Consider the following 22,246-nt stretch of genomic DNA (forward strand, 5'->3'; position numbering starts at 1 on the left):
TTTGAGCAAGCTCTTGGAGTTGGTGATGGACAGGGAAACCTGACATGCTGCAGTCCACACGGCTGAAAAGAGTCAGACATGACTGAGCGGCTGAACTGAACTGAACTGATGCTCCAACCTCTGGTGTCAAAGAAACTGAAGTTGATTAGTTCTATGAAATCTTATAAGACCTTCGAGGTCTAACGCTAAAAAACACATCTTTTTCACCATACAGGATTGGAATGCAAAAGTAAGAAGTCAAGAGATCGCTGGAGTAAAAGGCAAGGTTGGTCATGGAGTACCAAATGAAGCTGGGCAAACGCTAACAGAGTTTTGTCAATAGAACACATTGGTCAGAGCAAACACCCCTTTACAACAATACAAGAGAATAGCTGAAATAGCTCAGCTCCCAAATTCATTCTACAAGGCCATCATTACCCTGATACTGAAACCAGAGAAAGACACTACTAAAAAGAAAATTACCAGCCAAAAACTATGATGGATATAGATGAAAATATCCTCAACAAAATATTAGCAAAACAAATCCAACAACATATAAAAAGGACCATATGCCATGATCAAGTAGGATTTATATCAGATCATCAATTACTGTGATGTACCACATGAATAGAAGGAAAGATGAATATTGCAAGATCATCTCAATAGATACAGAAAAAGAATTTGACAAAATTCAACATTATACATGATAAAAACTCTCATCCAAGTGTGTATTGAGGGAATTTTCCTCTATATAATTAAGGCAATTTATGACAAACACTTAACTAACATCATACTTGACAGTGAAAAGCTGAAAGTCTTTCCTCTAAATTCAGGAATGAGACAAAGATGCCCACTCTTAACATGCCCTCATGATTTCAAAACAATAAATAAAAGATATTCAAATTGGAAAGAAGTAAAACTGTCTCTACTAGAAAATGACGTGATACTTTGTACAGAAAACATTAAAGTTTCCACCTGAGAATTATTAGAATGAATAAATTCAGCAAAGTTTCACGATACCCTATTAATATACAGAAATCTGTTTCTTTTCAATACACTAATACTGAACTATAGGAATGAGAAAGTAAAAAAGCAATCCTGTTTAAAATCATATCAAAAAGAATAAAATACCTATGTATAAACTTAATCAATAGATGAAAGTCCTGTAGTCTATATAAAACTATAAAACATTTATAAAGGAAATTGAAGATGACATAAAGAAATGGAAAGATATTCTAGTGCTCTTGGGTTGGAAGTGAAGTCGCTCAGTCGTGTCCAACTCTTTGTGACTCCATGGACTGTAACCTACCACATTCCTCTGTTCATGGGATTTTCCAGGCAAGAGTACTGGAGTGGGCTGCCATTTGTTAAAGTGGCCATACTGCCCAAAGCAATCTACATATTTGATGCAATACCAATCAAAATAACCATGATATTTTTTAAAAAACTGGAACAAATAATCCTAAAATTCATATGGAATCACAAAAGATCTCTAATTGACAAAGTGACCTTTAGAAAGAAGAACAAAGGTGTAGGTATTACAGTTCCTGATTTTAGACTGTACCACAAAAAGACATCTTAGGAATGCCTAAATAATAGCTGTAAAATCTAAATTATAGCTAGGTAATAATTGTTATATGTAGATATTTTAATGATAGCCATGCTGAGTGGTGTGAAGTGGTATCTCATTGTGGTTTTGATTCACATTTCTCTAATAATTAGTGATATTCAGAATCTTTTCATGTGCTTGCTATCCATTAAAAAAAAAAAGTCTATTCAGTTCTTCTGCCTATTTTCCTTCTGCCCATTCTCCCTGGTGATAATACCAGATAATAATTCCTGGTAGCTACAGGAATCAAAATAGAATGGTGCTGGCACAAAAACACAGATCAATGGAACAAAACTGAGAGCCCAGAAATAAACTGACACACCTATGTGGGTTTCCCTGGTGACTCAGACGGTAAAGAATCCACCTGCAATGTGGGAGACCTGGGTTCTATCCCTGGGTTGGGAAGATCCCCTGGAGGAGGGCATGGCAACCCACTCCAGTATTCTTGACTGGGGAATCCCCATGGACAGAGGAGCCTGGAAGACTACGGTCCATGTGGTAGAAAAGAGTTAGACACAAATGAGTGACTAAGCACACAGCACCTATGGTTAATTAATCTACAATAAAGGAGGCCAGAATATACAATAGATTAAAGACATTCTTTTCAATAAGTAGTTCTGGGAAAACTTGACAGCTAAATGAAAAACAGTGAGATTAGAACATTACCCCACACATATACAAAAATAAACTCAAATGGGTTAAAGACCTAAATGTAAGATCTGCAGCCATAAAACTCATAGAAGTGAACATAGACAGAAGACTATATAATATAAATCCACAGCACTATTTTGGGGGAATTTATCTCCGAAAGCAAAAGAAATAAAAGTGAAAATAAGCAAATGGGACAGACTCAAACATTTTTACGTATCAGGGAAACTGTGGACAAAATGAAAAGACAATCTATGGAATGTGAGAAAGGACTTATAAAAGATATGACTAACAGGGGGTTAGTATCCAAACTATACAAATAATTCATACAACATAATGCCAAAAACAAACAACCCAAACAAAGAAAATGGGCAGAAGAACTGAATAGACTTTTTTTTTTCAAATGGATAACAGGCACATGACAAGATTCTGAATATCACTAATTGTTAGAGAAATGTAACTCAAAACCACAATGAGACACCACTTCATACCAGTCAGCGTGGCTATCATTCAAATATCTACATATAACAGATGTTGGCAAGGGTGTGGAGAAAAGGAAACCCTTGTACACTGTTGGTGCAAATGTAAATTAGTTCAGTCACTATGGAAAACAGTATGGAGGTTCCTCACAAAACTAAAAATAGAACTACCATATGAATCAACAGTCCACTCCCGGCCACATACCCAGAAAAAACAGATAAAAGCAACCAAAACCTTCCTAAGACAGTAATTCAAAAAGATGCATAAACTCCAGTGTTGTATTAGTACTATTTACAGTATCCAAGATATGGAAGCAACCTCAATGTCCATCAATAGACAAATGGATGAAGAAGATGTGTTCTATGAATACAATGAAATATTATTCAGCCCTTAAAATGAGTGAAAGAAAAGAAATGTGGATGAACCTAGAGAATATCATGCTTAGTGAAATAAGTAAGACAGAGAAACACAAATACTGTAAGATATCACTTATATGTGGAATCTAAAAAAAAATGAAGTGAATGTATATAGAAAAACAGAGATAAAATCATAGATACAGAAAGCCAACTAGTGATTACCAGTGGGGACAGGTAAGTAGAAGAGATAAAAACTGTTATGTATAAAATAGGTAAGTAATAATTATACATTACATAAAATAGGGAATTATAGCCATTATTTTATAATAATTTTCAATGGAGTATAATCTGTAAAATACTGAATCACTATGCTATTCACTTGAAAGTAATATAACACTGTAAATAAACTAAATTTTAATATAAAAAATGGCTCAAACACATTATGATAAACACCAGGAAAAAACTGAAATAATTTAAATTTCATTTTTAGCATTATTTAGAAAGCTCTTTTTAAAACAATATGTCCAGAGAAAGTTATGTAAATATCAAAAAGTTAGATAAAAGTAATTATTTGCAGGTTATATGATTATACATAGTTTGCATGATCATATGATTAGGAAAACCTAAATATGTGAACCAATAAAGAAAGCAACCAAAATAAAATTTAGGAAAATGGTGAATGCAAGATATACATAAAACATCCAATAGTTTAATTAGACACCAGCCCAGAGTTCAAGAAACAAAATATTATCAGCCCTGCCTAAGCCGAGATCATGCCTTCTACTAGTCACTAACCACCCTTAGACACTCTGAATGCTATATTGTTAAACTTTTGTTTTCAATTAAATTTTTTGTCTTCCATATAAGTATGCTGAAGTTTGTTTTGCCACACAGTGAAGTTACTTGTGAATCTCCTTGATCCTTCTAAGTTTTGTGTAAATTTTATTAGGGTAATTCTAGAGTGGACTTTAGCGCTACGTTAGCCCTCCTCCTAAGGCATAACCCTTGTTAGATCCTTGAGAGCTTGCAGAGCTACCTCTTTACAGGTTGGATAGAATTACAATCTCTCTCAGACTTAGGTGATCTGTGGAATGTGTACAGCTTGTAGCTTCCCAGGAGCCATTTCTTGTGTGGACTTATGCAGTTTTGCTCCATGGATGAGTAAATTAGTATTTAAATAAGAATTTTTTTTTAAAAAATAAGAATTTAAAGAGACCTCCATCTAGATGTCTACGGGATTGGGCAAAAATGTTTGTTCAAGTTTTTCTGTAATATCTTTTGGAAAAATGAGAACAAACTTTTTGGCCAACAATAGATTTCTTTATTTGCCTAGCTAAAGAGGACTAAAGAGCCTCCTGAGGAAAGTGAAAGAGGAGAGTGAAAAAGCTGGCTTAAACTCAGCATTCAAATAATGAAGATCATGACATCTGGTCCCATAACTTCATAGCAAATACATGGGGAAACAATGGAAATTTTATTTTCTTGTTCTCCAAAATCACTACATATGGTGACTGCAGCCATGAAATTAAAAGATGCTTGTTTCTTGTAAGAAAAGCTAGACAAGCAGAGACATTCCTTTCTGACAAAGGTCCATCTATATAGTCAAAGCTATGGTTTTTCCAATAGTCATGTATGGATGTGACAGTTGGACCATAAAGAAAGCTGAGCACAGAAGAATTGATGCTTTTGATCTGTGGTGTTGGAGAAGATTCCTGAGAGTCCTTTGGACTGCAAGGAGATTGAACCAGTCAATCCTAAAGGAGATCAGTCCTCAATATTCATTGGAAGGACTGATGCTGAAGCTGAAGCTACAGTACGTTAGCCACCTGATGCAAAGAACTGACTCATTGGAAAAGATCCTGATGCTGGGAAAGACTGAAGGCAGGAGGAGAAAGGGACAACAGAGAATGAGATGGTTGGATGTCATCATTGACTCGATGGACATGAGTTTGAGCAAGCTCTGGGAGTTGGTGATGGACAGGGAAACCTGGCGTGCTGCGGTCCATGGGGTCATAAAGAGTCGGACACGACTGAGTGACTGAACTGAAGCGACCCTCTTCAGTTGGAGAAGAAATGGCAACCCAACTCAATATTCTTGCCTGGGAAATCTCATGGACGGAGAAGCCTGGCAGGCCACAGTCCATGGGGTTGCAGAGAGTCAGGTATGACTTCACGATGGAGCACACACACACACCCCTTCAGTAGTTTACTCTTCAAACTTCAGCCATGTCCTATCTGACATTTGACCTCTGCCTCCTCACCATGATCTTGTAGGCATCACATCCCTGGCATCACCATCCAGACAATCCCTTTACCCAGAAAGCCATGGTGATTGTAAGACTCACATCATTTGGTTTTCTTCTCTTAGGATCATGGTTGCATGCTACATATGAGCCAATATCTTAAAACTGCTGTTTTGTATATTTTACTCTTTAGTTGTTTACAGTAGGAGCATAAATTCAATCTAGTCCAAATAAAACAATTGCTATTCCAACCTTGTTAATAGTTTCCTGTCCTCTCTAATCCCTGAACCTTACAATCATACTGCTTTAATTATTAATGAGTTAATTAATTTTTGATACTTTGTATGAGAATGTTTTTCAGTTTTTGAAAACCATCCTCCTACAAAGTACAAAAAATACTGTAGCTTTCTGTTTTTGTTGTAATTAGTCATATTTCTCAGGAAGCTATATAAAAATATTTAGAGATGAGATGAAGTGTGGGATATACTTTAAAGTTACTTACTTATAGGAGAAGGGATAAGAACCAGGGAAGAAGACATGAGTAAAACTGTCACGTACATAATTATTGAAGCTGGGTGATCAATATTGAAATTGAGTGATCAATATTGAAGTTGAGTGATTAATTTAGGGGGCTTATTATATAATTGTATAAATTATAGAGATAGATAAAGATAGGTAGAAAGAAAGGGAGAGAGAGTCAGAGAAAAGAGGGAGATTGAGAGCAATGGAAACCTTATTTTGTACTTTAAATAGGTAATAGTGATAGTCAAAGAAATTGTACTGTATAAAAAGTGATAACAAACATATTAAACTTTAAAAACTGAAGCAGCTCAAAGGCTGCTTTTATAGGACTGTCATTTGCTGCTAACATGCGTGAAATGAGACACCTATTTTTGTAGGACCTAATTTGATTGAGGAAATCAGAATAGTTCTGAGTTTTATGAAAGCTCACTGCTCACAGAGGTAAAATACTCCACAAGTTCCTGAGTAATGAGTTATTGGCTTCTGACAAGAGCCAATATCAGTGTAACAGAGGCAACCAGAATTTGCAATCAGAGCATAGAAAACTATCATCTCTCTCCTCTGGCTTTTAGTTCTGAGCCAAATAAAAGCACCAAACAGCTTGAGGGTTGTGACCATTAGACATGTCCTCCAGAGACAAATATAGGTTGTCATGTGCATGTTACGGACTGTGAGGAGAGGTTGATGAAGCATTTGGAGATGAAGACTAGTCATAAATATTGGGGTAAATTGCTTCCCTGGAAACATAACTTTCAGAGGCAATGCTAAGGTGCTAAACATGCTGAGTCATCAGTAACTGAACGCCACTGTTGACAGCCCTCACCAAAAATAACACATAAGCACCATGGGAGGGGGGGAAGGTATTTTTCTTAACCTCAAACACTTAATTTTGGAGCACTTATCAGAAAACCAGCATGCATTTCTTTTTCTCTTTTAAAGCAATGTCTTTTGTCTTCACCTGCAGGGTTAATGGTGGTCTTTATGTGCCTACATATATCTACACTGGTTTCATGAGTGTATGGCACATACATAAAGAATTAGAGAGAAAAGTAAAGTATTGGAAAAAGATGTATTTTGGAAGTACACTAAGACTATGATAGAATCTAGAGTTGATGACACTTAGGCCCTCCATAGTTTGTTTGCAAAATTTCCCTTTGTGCTTTTTCTCCACAGGTTGTTCTGGTGATAATGCAGAGATGTGAGTCACTGTTTGATCATGAAGTTGCATTCAGACCACTGTTTAATGAGTCTCCAATTCTCACAGTGTGAGAGGATGCCCAGTGATGGTACTAGCCTGCCTTTGACGCATTCAGCTGGGAGTGAATCAATTAAAGTTCAAATGGGTTTGCTAAAACTTGAGTCATCATTCTGGGGAGAGTTTCTGAAGGCTTGCTTCTGTAAAGTTAATAGCAGTTTGGAAATTAATCTCCAAGACCCTCCTTGTTTTTTCTTATCTATATAATTGTTTAAGAAATTTCTTTGTCAAGCCTCCAGGGAGACTCATATATAGAAAATCTTTACTACTCATTGGAAATTTCTTGTAAGAGTTGGCATCGTAAATAAACAGAACCATGTAGTCCTTCAGATGTGTCAGGGATGGAGCAGTTTCTGAATTCAGAAATTTGTAAACCTCTCCTGGAGATTTTATGAATATTCATCAGCATAATTTTGAAGTATGAAGGCTCAGGATAAAAACTAGAAAAAAATATTAGGTAGATAAGAGAGGAATACTGTGCAATAAACAACAAATTATTATATATATAAAATATAAGTATGTAGATATACATAGATGCATATATATGCATATGTGTTTTTATACACATGGATCTTTAAAGAGTGAACAGGATTTCAAAAACTTTTACATGTATAATTCTACAAGATTCCTTTCACATTAAAGCATTCTACAGAAGTGAGCACAGTGGAATAAAAAAATAAATTACACATATATATTGATTAGTGTGGGTGTGTATATCTCTGTGTCTTATGGGAACAAGAAAAAAAAAGAAAATAAACACACAGTTTTTCATTTTCTTAAAATTCTGTCTTGAATTGTATTTGTTTTTGCTTGATCCATTTTTGATCCCCAATTTTTCCCAGGACAGTTAAAATGGCTGCATTATAAATTTTAATGCCTCCATCTTAGGTCCTTTTTGTTATACTTGGCACACAATTCAGTTCTTAACAAACCATGCTATGTGACAGGAACTAACAAAGTGTTGTAGGTCAATTATATTTCAAAAACAAACTCATAGCAAAAGAGATTAGATTTGTTATTACCAGAAGCAGGGGTGCGGAGAGGAGGAACTGGAAGAAGGCAATCACAAGGTACAAACTTCCAGTTGAAAGAGAAATAAGTACTAGGGATATGATGTGCAACATGACACATGTAATTAACACTGCTGTGTGTTATGTATTGAAGTTGCTAAGAGAGTAAATCCTAAGAGTTCTCATCAGAAGATGAAACTTTTTTCTATTTATTTAATCTTGTATCTATATGAGTTGATGGAGGTTCACTAATTTTTCTGCGGTAATCGATTCATAATGTGTGTCATTATATCAAATTACATATTAATTTGCAATTAATAAAAAAGTCAAAGCATGAAGCTGTACACCTTAAACTACTCAGTGCTGTATGTCTGTTATATCTCAATAAACATCAATGTAAATTTTTAAAGGCCATTTCCCGTCAAAATAAATAAATAAGTAGGATTAAGAAAAAATGTAATTAAAATGAGATTGCCAAAGAATATGATTTGAAGCAATGACTAAGAGCCTTGTGACTTAAAGCATGTCCCCAGAATGGCAGAACCAGTATTACCTGGAAAGTTATCAGACATGGAAACTCATGGGAAACACCCCAGACAGACTGACTCAATTTCAGGACTGAGACAGAGGAGCTGGGTAAAAATCATTGACCCAGAGGTTAGAAAGTATATTTTTAATTATTTTATATGGTGCCTACCATCTTATTAGTGAACACTGTGTGGACTAATAAACAGCCTGCTAGTAATTATTGAATCCTTTGCTACACCTGCTGCTGCTAAGTCGCTTCAGTCTAAACAGTATGTATTTACAAAAGATACTGAGAACTGTAAACTCCTCGATGCACTGATAGTCTGGATATATATGTTTGGCCTCAGAATATAAGACAAATACGGGGAATCAAGAAATAGTTTTAATTAGTTAACTGGTTTTGCTAAGTTTCTCTCATTAACTGCCAAATTGATTTACTTAACTATGTTTTAAAATATTAAGCTTATTTCACATTAAATAACTTTATTATAACTAAATCAAAATATAAATCTCAGATTTTGTGGGTTTATAAGATAAATGTGTATTTGTCTCAAAAATACTTTGGCTTTAAAAAAATTATTTTCTGTTTGTATGTTTATGTATTTGTCTTTAAAGAACTGACCTGGGGGGGAAAAAAAGGAATAAGAAAAAAATAAACACAGTGAATTGGTTTCATTAACATATGTCACACTGCAGACTGTCAAAGGAGAACTTGGCAAATAATGGCCAATATTTAGAATCAGCACACAGTACACAGAACAATTTACAATAATTGTTTCCGTTTTGCTCAGAAAATGTTCATTGAAGTGCTCGTTAAACTTCAGGCACACAGATTCAGCTCACTAACTTCGTATAATCATGATGATGATCACCATTGAGCACCACTTAAAGTGCCCATGATGTTGGGGCATTATGCTAAGATGCCACAATTTATTAAAATGATGCAACATATTTGAAGATAGGGAAAATAATCAGGCACGAGCCCTGATTACCTTTCTTTTCCATTTTAATGTCTTTATTTACACTGGAAAGCAGTATGCATCTGAGAAAGAATGAGGCCATTGTGGTTGGATAGACCTGAGTGACCGTGGGTAAGTGTTCTGACATCATAGCAAAGTGCAGTTATGAAACTCCAGCACAGTGTCAGTTACATACGGTGGGCTCAATGACAGTACTGTCGTTGTTGTCAGAGATATTATTATTAATATGTAACTTAGAAGGAATATAAACACCTGAAGGAACAACTCCCTCACTTCATGCTGACCGGCGAGTAAATTTGTCATCTTCTAGACACATGAAAGGAGGTTAAACTATCTTCTCCAGCTCCAGTTTCTAAACACTCCAAAAATAGAGTGCTTACGTTTAGAGAAGCAAACCTTAAAGAAAATTGCCTCCAAGAAACTTGAAGAAGGAAACGCAGAATGCCAGGCCATCATAACATGCTCCTGAGACAAGCATTTCAGCCGTCAGTGGCAAGACACATTGACATAAAGGGGCAATGTTTTCATGGCCAAGTGATCATAGCTTAATGGAGTTTTCTGTGAGCAAACTAGAAAAAAAAAAAAAAAAAGGGAGGGAGGTAGTTATTGTTGTTGTTCAGTCATTCAGTCACATCCTACTCTTTGAGATCCCATGGATTGCAGCATGCCAGGCTTCCCTGTCCTTCACCATCTCTGGGAGTTTGCTCAAACTCATGTCCATCGAGTCAGTGATGTCATCCAACCATCTCATCCTCTGTCTTCCCCTTCTCCTCCTGCCTTCAATCTTTCCCAGCATCAGGGTCTTTTCTAATGAATTGGCTCTTCACATTAGGTGACCAAAGTATTGGAGTTTCAGCTTTAGCATCAATCCTTCCAAAGAATATTCAAAGTTATTTCCTTTAGGAGTGACATGATTGATCTCCTTTCAGTCTAAGGGACCCTTAAGAGTCTTCTACTGCACCACAGCTCAAAAGGATCAGTTCTTTGGTGGTCAGCCTTCTTTATGGGTACAACTCTCACATCCATACATGACTACTGGAAAAAACATTGCTTTAACTAGACAGACCTTAGTCACTGAAGTAATGTCTCTGATTTTTAATATGCTGTCTAGATTTATCATAGCTTTTCTTTCAAGGAGCAAATGTCTTTTAATTTCATGGCTGCAGTCACCATCTGCAGTGATTTTGGAGCACAAGAAAATAAAGTCTTTCACCGGTTCCATTATTTCCCCATCTATTTGCCATTTAGTGATGAGACTGGATACCATGATCTTAGTTTTTTGAATGTTGAGTTTTAAATCAGCTTTTATTTCTCTTTTACATTCTTCAAAAGGCTCTTTAATGCCTCTTCACTTTCTGCCATAAGGGTGGTGTCATCTGCATATCTGAGGTTATTGATAATTCTACCAGCAATCCTGATTCTGACTTGTGCTTTACCCAGCCCAGCATTTTCCATAATATACTTTGCATATAAGTTAAATAAGGGAAGGTGACAATATACAGCCTTTACATACTCCTTTCCCAATTTTGAACCAGTCTGTTATTCCATGTCCAGTTCTAACTCTTGCTTATTGACCTGCATACAAGTTTCTCAGGAGGCAGATCAGGTGGTCTGGTATTCCCATCTCTAAGAATTTTCCAGTTTGTTGTGACCCACACAGTCAAAGGCTTTAGTGTAGTCAATGAAGCAGAACTAAGTGTTTTTCTGGAATTCTCTTGTTTTTTTTTTTTCTATAATCCAACAGACTTTGGTAATTTGATCTCTAGTTCCTCTGCCTTTTATAAATCCAGCTTGAACATCTGGAAGTTCTCAGTTCAGGTACTGTTGAAGCCTAGCTTGGAGAATTTTGAGCATGAAGCTGAGTGATTCTATGAAGACCTACAAGACCTTCTAGAAATAAGACCAAAAAATGATGTCCTTTTCATCTTAGGGGATTGGAATGCAAAAGTAGGAAGTCAAGAGATTCCTGGAATAACAGACAAGTTTGACTTTGGAGTATGAGATGAAACAGGGCAAAGGTTAATGAAGATTTGCCAAGAGAATGCACTGGTCATAGCAAACATCCTCTTCCAAGGACACAAGACACAACTCTACACAGAGACATCACCGGATGGTCAATACCGAAATGAGATTGGTTATATTCTTTGCAGATGTAGATGCAGAAGCTCTATAGAGTCAGCGAAACAAGACCAGGAACTGACGGCGGCTCAGATCATGAAATCCTTATTGCAAAATTCATAGGAAGATAGTAACCTTTACAATTAAACTTCTTAAGGTTGCCAATTCTTCTGCAAGTTGATTAATAAATAAAATATGCTGCCACACTTTCTAAAGTGTGAATTTATGTCCTCAGTCATGGAATAATCATACAGATAGCTCAAGTAACTGGCTTTGTTCTTGAAACAAATGATGTGTCTTAAAGAAATAAGTGTTGAGTCTAAATCCACCTTAATTCTTCTAAGATAAGTGAGCTGAGAATGTGAGATCAAAGGCACTGGCTCCATCAGATGACTCATTAACTGCCCCATCACTTACAAAATGTGAAACCTTATGCAAGCTACTTCAAGAGCCTTGCTGAGAATCAGTTTCTTCAGCTATACAATGGGACTGATAACAGTATGTACTTAAGTAGGATTATTGCAAAGGCTAAAGGAAAGCATTCTTACTCGTGCCTTGCACAAAATAAGTGTTCATGAAATGTTAATTTTTATTATATTCAAGTTACACACAAAATATATGACTTGGTAGGACATCCCATTCCTACAAGTTACCTGGTGCCTCTTTATCTTAACATTGTATGAACCTATCCCCAAAGAACAAAGGGATTTCCTATGACTCAGCAGGTAAAGAAATCGCCAGCAATAAAGGAGCCACAGGAGATACAGGTTCAATCCCTGGGTTAGGAAGATCTCCTGGAGGAGGAACTGGCAAGCCACTCCAGTATTCTCACCTGAAAAATCCCAGAGGAGTCTGGCAAGCTAAAGTCCATGGGTTGCAAAGAGTTGGATACAACTAAGCGACTAAACATAAAAGAACAGGGACAAAGCCTTTCATGAAAAGAATTACAGAAATATCAAAGATAAAATTGCAATAATTAATAAGGAGTCAATAGTCAAAAACTGCAAATATAGCATATTAACTAATTTCAAAAATATTTTCCAGGCAAAACATTATTTGACATAAATCACACCAATATTTTTTAGTTCAGTATCCCAAGGCAATAGAAACAAAACCAAAAGTAAACAAATGGGACCTAATGAAACCTAAAAGCTTTTGAGTAGCAAAGGACACCATAAACAAAATGAGAAGACAACCTATGAAATGGTATAAAATATTTGCAAATTATGTGACTGACAAGGGCTTACTTTCCAAAATATACAAGCAGCTCATATAATTCAACAACAAACAAACAACCCAATCAAAAAATAGCAGAATAGATATTTCTCCAAAGAAGACATGCAGGTGGCTAATAGGCATATGAGAAGATGCTCAATGTCAATAATTATTATAGAAATGTGAATCAAACTGCAATGAGGTACCACCTCACACCAGCCAGAACAGCCATTACTGAAAGCTCTCAAGTAACAAGTGCTGGAGAGTGTGTGGAGAAAACACAACCATCTTATACTGTGGGAATGTAAGTTGGTGCAGCCACTATGGAAACAAGGATGGAGGTTTCTCAAAAAAACCAAACATACAGTTGCCATATGATCTAGCAATCTTACTCCTGGGCATATATCCAGAAGAAAAACTATAATTCAAAAAGATGCATGCATCCCGATGTTCACAGCAGCACTATTTACAGTAGCCAAGGCATGGAAACAACATAAATGTACATAGATGAATGGACAAATAAAATGTGGTACATATATACAATGGAATACTACTCAGCCATCAAAGAGAGTGAAATAGTGCCACTTGCATCAACACAGATGGACCTAGAGATTATCATACCAAATGAAGTAAGTCAGAAAGACAAATACCAAATGATATCACTTATATGTGGAATCTAAAATACAACACTAACCAACATATCTATGAAAGATAAACAGACTCAGATATAGAGACAGAGACCTGTGGTTGTCACAGTGGGGAGGGGAGGGAAAGAATGCGAGTTTGAGATTAGGAAAGGCAAACTATTATATATAGGGTGCATAAACAACAAGGTCCTACTGTATAGTACAGGAAGCTATATTCAGTATCCTGTGGTAAACCATAATGGAAAAGAATATGGAAAAGATACATGTATGCATAACTGAGTCACTCTGCTGTACAGAAGAAATTAATGAGGCATTCTAAATCAACTATATGTCAATGAAATTAAAAATGTGTTTTCCATTTTCATACAAAGATTTTCTACAATCTTCGCAAATCAGTATCACCACTGAAATCAAAGTGTTCTAATTCGTTCCTTCCCAACATTCGGAGCCATATAATATGCTCCTTATCCTCATTTTCTCTTTTAGCTTTTAAAGCAGAAACATAAGTCTAAAATATCCAACTTTATCTTCTGAGAATATTAAATTGAACTGTGCTACTTAAAGAATATTTATTTTACTATACTTCTGTTACACTTCCAATTTTTTTTTTTTAAAAGAGGGAAAAGGCAAATGCTTTAGACTTTCAAAAAAGGACTTTTTGTCAGGTTTGGAAGAAGAACATGGTGAAAGAACACATTATCTTCGGGAAAATAGCACGAGGCAAAACAGATCATCACTCATCACTAACAGAAGCTAAATAACCCAATGAGGTACTAAGACATACTGATTCTGCCAGGGAAAAATGGAGCAGAACCAACAGATTATAATGAGGATGATTTTGGTACCAAAGAAGCCCCTTTAATAGTTGGCATACATCTGAATCCTAGTGTGACCATTTTAGGGTCCTTTTCCTTGTTCGTACTCCCAGAATAAAGGCCTTAGAAGAAGCACTGGCATTTTAAATTGCTCTGTCACACTTGCTGAATTCTTTTTTTTTTTTTCCTTTCTTAGGCAAAATTATTTTCCCATGTTACAAGAAGGGTGCTTTGGAGGGCTGCACTGTAAAAGCGCAGAGAACAAAAGTGATGGCAGTCCTGGAGGATTAGAACAGTGACAAGGGGAGAGAAATTACCTGTGGGCATTTGCTCCAAGGTCCCCACTCAGACATGACACATTCGTTGGGACACAGAAGAGAGCAGGACTGGGTTTCTGGGGGAATCTCATCCTGGTTGCACAGGCTCTTATCCGCAGCTCCGCCTTCACCATCAGCAGCATTCATGCATCTGTAATGCAAGATCAGAAGATAGCTTGAACACAACACAGTGAGGAGCAAGTTTAAAATTGTTATGATATATTCTGATTACTTACCCCTCCAAGATAATTAAACATAAAATAAGACTGATAGAGAAACCAGGGCAAAAAACAAACAAATAAACAAAAAACCTTTCAGTCAGTCAGGCTTTGAGTGAATGAGTGAAAGTTGCTCAGTCGTGTCCAGCTCTTTGCAATCCCTTGGACTACACAGTCCATGGAATTCTCCAGGCCAGAATACTGGAGTGGGTAGCTGTTCCCTTCTCCAGGGGATCTTCCCAACCCAGGGATAGAAGCCAGGTCTCCCGCATTGCAGGCGGATTCTTTACCAGCTGAGCCACAAGGGAAACCCAGCCAGGCTTTATTGAGTGGTAACTCAGGGCAGAGCCATTGTTCAGCAGAGCAGGGAAAGACTAGAGACAATACTCATCTTTGAAGAACTCTCCATCTAAAGAGAACTATCTACAATATATTTACTTAGGTCTTTTCACTGTAACAAATCTTGAACGTTCTCCTCTGAATAAATTCATCACTTTGTAATAACTAGACCTTGCATTGTTCCTATGACTCTCTCAGACTGTTCCTGGACTTCTAGCTCAGAGCATCTAAGGTTCCCTAGTTTTTGTTCAATATATTTAAGGTCATGGCAAAATACTGAAAAAACATTTGAACATATTTTTCTTTTAGGTATTTTCTGCATTTCAGTCAGGAATTTTCATATTATAAACCAAAGGGCAACATGCAAGCATTTTCATGCAGCAGTTGAGCATGTGCTACTGATGCACATATTATTGTTGCTCTGAGATAAATGCTGATGGGGTTGGGATAAATAATCATGCTGCTGATTTAATCAAATTAAAACCAAAGCATTATACTGCTATATACCTGCCAGAATGGTTTATATCAAAAACATGGAAAATAGGGAGGGTTGGCAAGAATATGGAGCAACTGTAACTCTTCTCATTCTGCTGGTTGGAGCATAAACTCTTCGGCAATTAAAACTAAACATATAAACACAATGTAACCCAACAGTTCCACTTCTATTTATATACAGAAGAGAAATGTGGATTCCCCCCCCCCACCACACACACACAAAAAAAACCTGCCTGGAAATGTTTATGGCACCACTATTTATAATTAGCCAAAGTAGGATTAATAGTAGTATATCTACAATAGCTATTCAGCCGCAGTAAAATAGACAAATATATTGTGATAAACTCACTGAAGGAAATGCTATTAAGTAATAAGAATTCATTACTATTGTTGCATGAAAGAGCATGAATGGAGCTCAGAACCACAATGCTGAACAAAAGAAGCTGGACACAAAAAGAGTACAGATTGTACAGTTCCCTTCACAGACAGTTAACAGGCAATACTCATCTATGGTGTCAGAAGACAGAATAGCAGTTACCCCTGTGGGAATGGTTATTGACTGATAGGGGCTTATGTAGTCCTGGTAAAACTTTGTCTTGGCCTCTGGGTTGGTTACACAGATGAGTTCATATTGTGAAAATTCATGGAGCTGTACCCTACGCTGTGGGCATTTCTCTCCATTTATATTATATCCCAATTCAAAGTGAATATTTAAATTATTTTCTCAAAAATATTTAATTAAGACTTGCTGTATATAAGCTTCTTTTGTTTGGTATTGGAATACAAAGTGATCTGTTAATAATGATTCATTTATTCAATATTTTGAGGGGCTTACTTTGTACCATGCCCTTTCTTGGGTGCTAAGGTACAGAACTGAAAGAAAGAAAAAAAAAAGGACAAGATTCCTTCTTCCAATGATAATGATCAAAGTAAAGGTGAAAATGACAATGATGATAAGATAAATGGTGCCATTTGCTGATCTGCTACTTTCAGATACAAAGCCACAGCCAAGGAATAAGCAACTTAAGAGGGCTGTGCTGGAGAGCTTTAGCTGGAAAAGCTTTTAGCTTTTACAAATCATGCTATACTGGAATGAATTATCCTATGCATAAGGAGTTTCTTTTCTATAATTTTTTTTTATTAAGGAAAACTGCACCGAAGTCTATGACCTGGTACAAAATAAACTTTATGAGGTGCTAAGTAATAAAAAAAAAAAGATACTGTATAAAGCAGGTTAACAAAAAATGGTAAACAGAGAGGAGATGTAAGTCATGTCTTCTAATGTAGGGAGGCAAGGTACAGAGTCATCTATAGACTTTCATTTCTCCTGTGGTAATAGTCAATACTGGAAGGAGTAACCACTAAATGGCTTTAATGCCTTTCCCTGGGCAAACTTAAAAGCTGAAAATTGCTTTCCTTCTTGCCTGCACACTCTTCAGCTGATATTCCTTTATGATTTCGCTGAAAAAAGAAGAGGTAATACTTCTGGTCAATGGTGTCCAGTTGGACATATGCATTACTCTTTGTCTGCTCCCAATATGCCACAAAAACAATAGCAAAGGAATTTATTACCAAAAAAAAAAAAAAAAAAACAGGGGAGAAGGAAAGGCATTATCTTGCAAGGACAAAAACCACGGGAAAGGACAAAGGCAACGATGGGAAATAGATGGACTAGTGGTATTTTAGCACACAAAGAAAACTGATCACTAAGCCTTCAAAAGAAAACAAAGAATGTAATTCCATTACACATCAGAATACATGAAAAATTCAGGAATCTGTGGCACCAAGTACCTTTGGAAATGTGAAAGAAGGTGAGGCAGAAAAACTGGAGGATTTATTGTAAGTATGTTTATGTTTAAGGAGTACCTAAGCTCTGAGATGGAGAAGGCAATGGCACCCCACTCCAGTACTCTTGCCTGGAAAATCCCATGGACAGAGGAGCCTGGTGGGCTACAATCCATGGGGTCGTGAAGAGTCAGACACGACTGAACGACTTCACTTTCACTTTTTACTTTCATGCACTGGAGAAGGAAATGGCAACCCACTCCAGTGTTCTTGCCTAGAGAATCCCAGGGATGGCAGAGCCTGGTGGGCTGCCGTCTATGGGGTCGCACAGAGTCAAACATGACTGAAGTGACTTAGCAGCAGCAGTAGCAGTAAGCTCTGAGATGCCCTTTCCCAATACACAGAGCTAGGTGATGACCCCAGCACGGCCCCTGCTGGTAACTGAAGGGTTAGTATCTGTATAGGGTCATAAAACAGGTCTTTGAGTTAGAGAACACATGGCCCAGCTAAGGATGGGAACATCATACTGATAATAAGATTTAAGGAAAGTCAACATAGTGAACAAAATGATCACTGCCTTCATGACTTAAACAATGCACATTTATTATTTTACAATTTTGTAGTATAGAAATCCAACATGGAACTCACTAGACTAACATCAGCAGTCTGGCAAAGCTACATTCCTTCCTGGAGGCTCTAGGGCAGAATCATCTCCTAACCTCTTTCATAGTCTAGAAGCCACTCATGTTCCTTGGGGCCATGGCCCCTTTCTATCTCCTCAAAGCCTTGTATCTCTCTGTGTCTTGCTTTTTTTACTTTCCCATCCCCTCATCCATTTTTAAGGACACTTGTGAATAAACTGTTCCCATCCAGAGGATCCAGGACAATCTTCCCTAATCATATCTGCAAAGACCCTTTTTCTATTTAACATAACATATTCACAAATTTCAAGGGTTAGAATGTGAATATTTTGGGGAGCTATCATTCTATTTACCACATTAGCCTTCTTTCATTGGGTTCCCAAAATACAGGTTTCTAGGATTATCTATTTAACATGTGATTTAAGAAGAGAGTCTTCCAGTGATTCTGACAAGCACAAAAGTAAAGACTTACATAGACTGAAACTGAAGATGTTCTCAAATGAAAATGCCCCTGCAATTACATATGCATCAGTGTCCTTGCCATATCTCCCCTTTGGTCATCACTTTCATTTCTATTCAAAGTCATTACAAAACTGCTTTAAAGCATGGCTATAGTCATCTTAAAATGTAAATTATGGGAGTAGGTCTGGTGAGGTCTTTACAACCTCCAGACATTCTTTGGATTCACTGGAGAGTATATAAACTCATTGCTAACACTAACAAGCGGGTACTCTTTCTGCCCCCTTCTGATGCCTATGACAGAAGCTTTCTCTATCTCCTTTATACTTTAATAAAACTTTATTACACAAATAAATAAGTAAATAAATAAAGCATGGCTATATTCACTATCCCCACATCCTCCTCCTCCTTTATTACCTCTTGGACTTACTTTAACCACACTTTTATCATCAGTCCAGACAGAACTGATATCATCAATAGATTCCCCTTTGCCAAACTCAATAATCAATTCTTATTTTAGTAAACTTCTCAAAATCATTAAAACCACTGATTACATTTTCTTTTTTGAAAATCCCTCCTCTTGCCATTTTGGGGTTGAGGGTTAGGGTTCCAAATACAGCCATGTTTTCGGGCATTGCAGGTTAACACTTCAATGCATAGATTTTTTTTTTTAGCGGGGGGAGACACAGCTCAACCCACAACACATATTTGGTAGTTGTCCTTTTTTTATTATACCAGGCTTCATCCATTTGAGCTGAGAGGTTTGGCTTAAAGGCCCTCTTGTTCAAGTGTGTTTTTCTTCAATCAACCTGCCACAATTCTGCCGGTAGCAATTTATTCTCTTGAAGCTTTCCTCTCTCTCGTGGGACTTTGCTTTAATAGTGCTAAGAGGCCAGGCTGGGATGAGAGTGAGAGATGCCACAGCTCATTTACACATATTACCTGATAAGCCAGGCTAGTCAGTCATTTCTCAAAGCCGTGAGAAAACAGGACACAAGAGACAGATTTTGAAGAAAAAGAGGTAGAAGCCCAGTCTGAGACAGCCTGAGCAACCAGTCCCCAGAGGAAAAGGCAGTGAACAGTGGGAAAGAAAGACAATATGTTTATGAGCCCTTTGCCTGGGTTGGTGATGAGGAGCACCTCTGCAATTTCGCCAGTGGCTATTTCTTTCAACCGCCTACCGGTGACTTTGTGACAATGGGACCAAGTCTCAGAAATGGTGGATATATACTGAATCACTGAATAAACTAAGTTCACTGGCGTTGAATAAGACCAACACATAGAAGTTAGGTGTGACCTGGCAACTGACTTCAATCTCAAAGATAACTCATTAGGGAGTTACCCGATTTGGGCAGTGTGTCAAGTTGAAATGAAGCTTCCTAAATATAGCAAAATGACATACTACACTCAGGCAACTGAAAAAATTACTACATGATTGTTGATTTCTTCTTGAGCTTACATACTAAATCATTGCTTATGGTTAATATTTTGGCTTATGATTCTTCTTTAACATTCATTGCTATTTTCCTCATTTGATAATAAAATTATCCTTCTTTCTTCCCAAATCATTTCTTTATTTTTTGGCTGCACAAACCAGCTTGTGGGATCTTAGTCCCCTGATCAAGGATTAAGACTGTGCCCTTGGCAGTGAAAGTGCTGAATCCTAACCACTTGACCACTGGTTGAATCAGTTCAGTCGCTCAATCATGTCTGACTCTTTGTGACTCCATGGACTGCAGCATGCCAGGTTTCCCTGTTCATCACCAACTCCTGGAGCTTGCTGAAACTCATATCCATCAAGTCGCTGATGCCATCTAACCATCTCATCCTCTGTCAACTCCTTATCCTCCTGCCTTCAGTCTTTCCCAGCATCAGGGACTTTTCCAATGAGTTGGCACTTCACATCAGGTCAAGATTTGAAGTTTCAGCTTCAGCATCAGTCCTTCCAATGAGTATTTAGGACTGATTTCCTTTAGGATTGACTGGTTTGGTCTCCTTGCTGTCCAAGGGATTCTCAAGAGCCTTCTCTAGCACCATAGATCAAAAGCATCAATTCTTCTGTGCTCAGCTTTCTTTATAGTCCAACTCTCACATCCATACATGACTACTGGAAAAACCATAGCTTTGACTAGATAGATGGACCTTTGTTGGAAAAATAATGTCTCTGCTTTTTAATATGCTGTCTAGGTTGGTCATAGTTTATTCTCATATTACATTCTGAAGTCTAATTGTAGGGGTTTAAATTGACTTTTTCAATTTTTGACATCCAAAATTAAGATAATGTCCATCAGCTATACTAACCATAGAGCAAAAGAGTGACCTGGCATTATAGTCCAAATCATCTAATTTGTCCGCAGTGATGGCCAAGCATCATTGGAGGGATGTGATGGTTTTCCATGCAGTTGGTTTTTCCACTGAAGTCATTTGCAGGAAATGTTCAGGATTGTGGCTGACGTGCAGATAGAATCCCACAATATACACGGCAGCTCAAGGGTCCTATGTGTTCAGGAATACTTAAAGATGAGCAAGGACTTCCCTGATGGTCCAGTGGCCAGCACTCCACACTCCCAATGCAGGGGGCCTAGGTTCAAGCCTTGGTCAGGGAAATAGATCCCCCATGCTACAGCAAAGACTTGGTGCAGCTAAATATACACATAAATTTTTTTAAGACGGGCAAAAGACAGAAGATATAGTTTGAGAATCAGAGTGTACTTGGATCAGCAACACTGTTTTCATAAAAATATGTAAGTTTCACTGTCACATTTCCCAAATGTCTCCATGGCCACACACCTGATTTTTCTAGATTGCGTTCCTCCTCCACAGCGCAGGGACCTCAGCTCATTGTGGATTTTGCATGGAGACCAGTGCTCTACAACCCAGGAATATTGATTGCACTCAGTGTAACACGGGACTGCCTCATGCACCTGTCAAGAACAGGAAAGGAGAAGAAAATTATGTGGAACTATCCAAGTCATGGAAGAAAAGCTTATCTTTTAGAAAAGTCTGCTGAACATAATCCAGGAGCTATAGTCTGGCCCTAAGAGCTAAACTGCATTCCCCCAAAGCAGGATATATTTGGCTTCTCTGAAATTACTAATGTACCTAAAAAAAAAAAAAAAAACATATAGGGACCATCAACTAGAATATGATAGTGTGCCTTTGCAGAAGAGAAAAAAGGACAGTCATTATCTCCCACCAAGAATAGGAATTTCATTATCTTTTCATTCCCCCAAAGATCTCACATAGCATCTATTAGATGTCCAGCTCTTAATTACATGGTATACTATACTCTCAGATGTACTTTATGAGGTCAATTGAAATAAATATATGTAAGGAAAATTTACTCTTGAATATGCATAAGAATGCATAAGAAAAATGGTATTATTTGTATTAGAAATTTCTTTTTCTATAACCAAACGATCAATGTTAACAGTCAATCATTTAGCCTTCTGGGCATTGTGGCTTTACATGAATTTAGCTATTTATAGGATGTTTTCAGAGCATAGCTAAAACACACAGACACACACATACACAAGGCAAACACACATACATGATAAATGCTGTGCATGACGACAGAGTGTGAATAC

At 37.2% G+C, this 22,246-nt stretch overlaps 1 protein-coding gene across 2 annotated transcripts in view; it reads right to left on the reverse strand.

The window, feature by feature from the left end:
* Nucleotides 1–22,246, reverse strand: part of THSD7B (thrombospondin type 1 domain containing 7B) — a 1,048,668-nt gene that overhangs the window by 110,839 nt on the left and 915,583 nt on the right. For both annotated transcript variants that reach the window (XM_060411164.1, XM_027965001.3), the window contains 2 exons: nt 21,450–21,583; nt 14,723–14,873 (listed from right to left, as the gene is read on the reverse strand). In XM_060411164.1, coding sequence (XP_060267147.1) covers nt 14,723–14,873; nt 21,450–21,583 — 285 coding nt within the window. The remainder of the gene's footprint in view (nt 1–14,722; nt 14,874–21,449; nt 21,584–22,246) is intronic.

Source organism: Ovis aries, chromosome 2 (genome assembly GCF_016772045.2).
Source record: "Ovis aries strain OAR_USU_Benz2616 breed Rambouillet chromosome 2, ARS-UI_Ramb_v3.0, whole genome shotgun sequence".
Taxonomy (NCBI): Eukaryota; Metazoa; Chordata; class Mammalia; order Artiodactyla; family Bovidae; genus Ovis; species Ovis aries.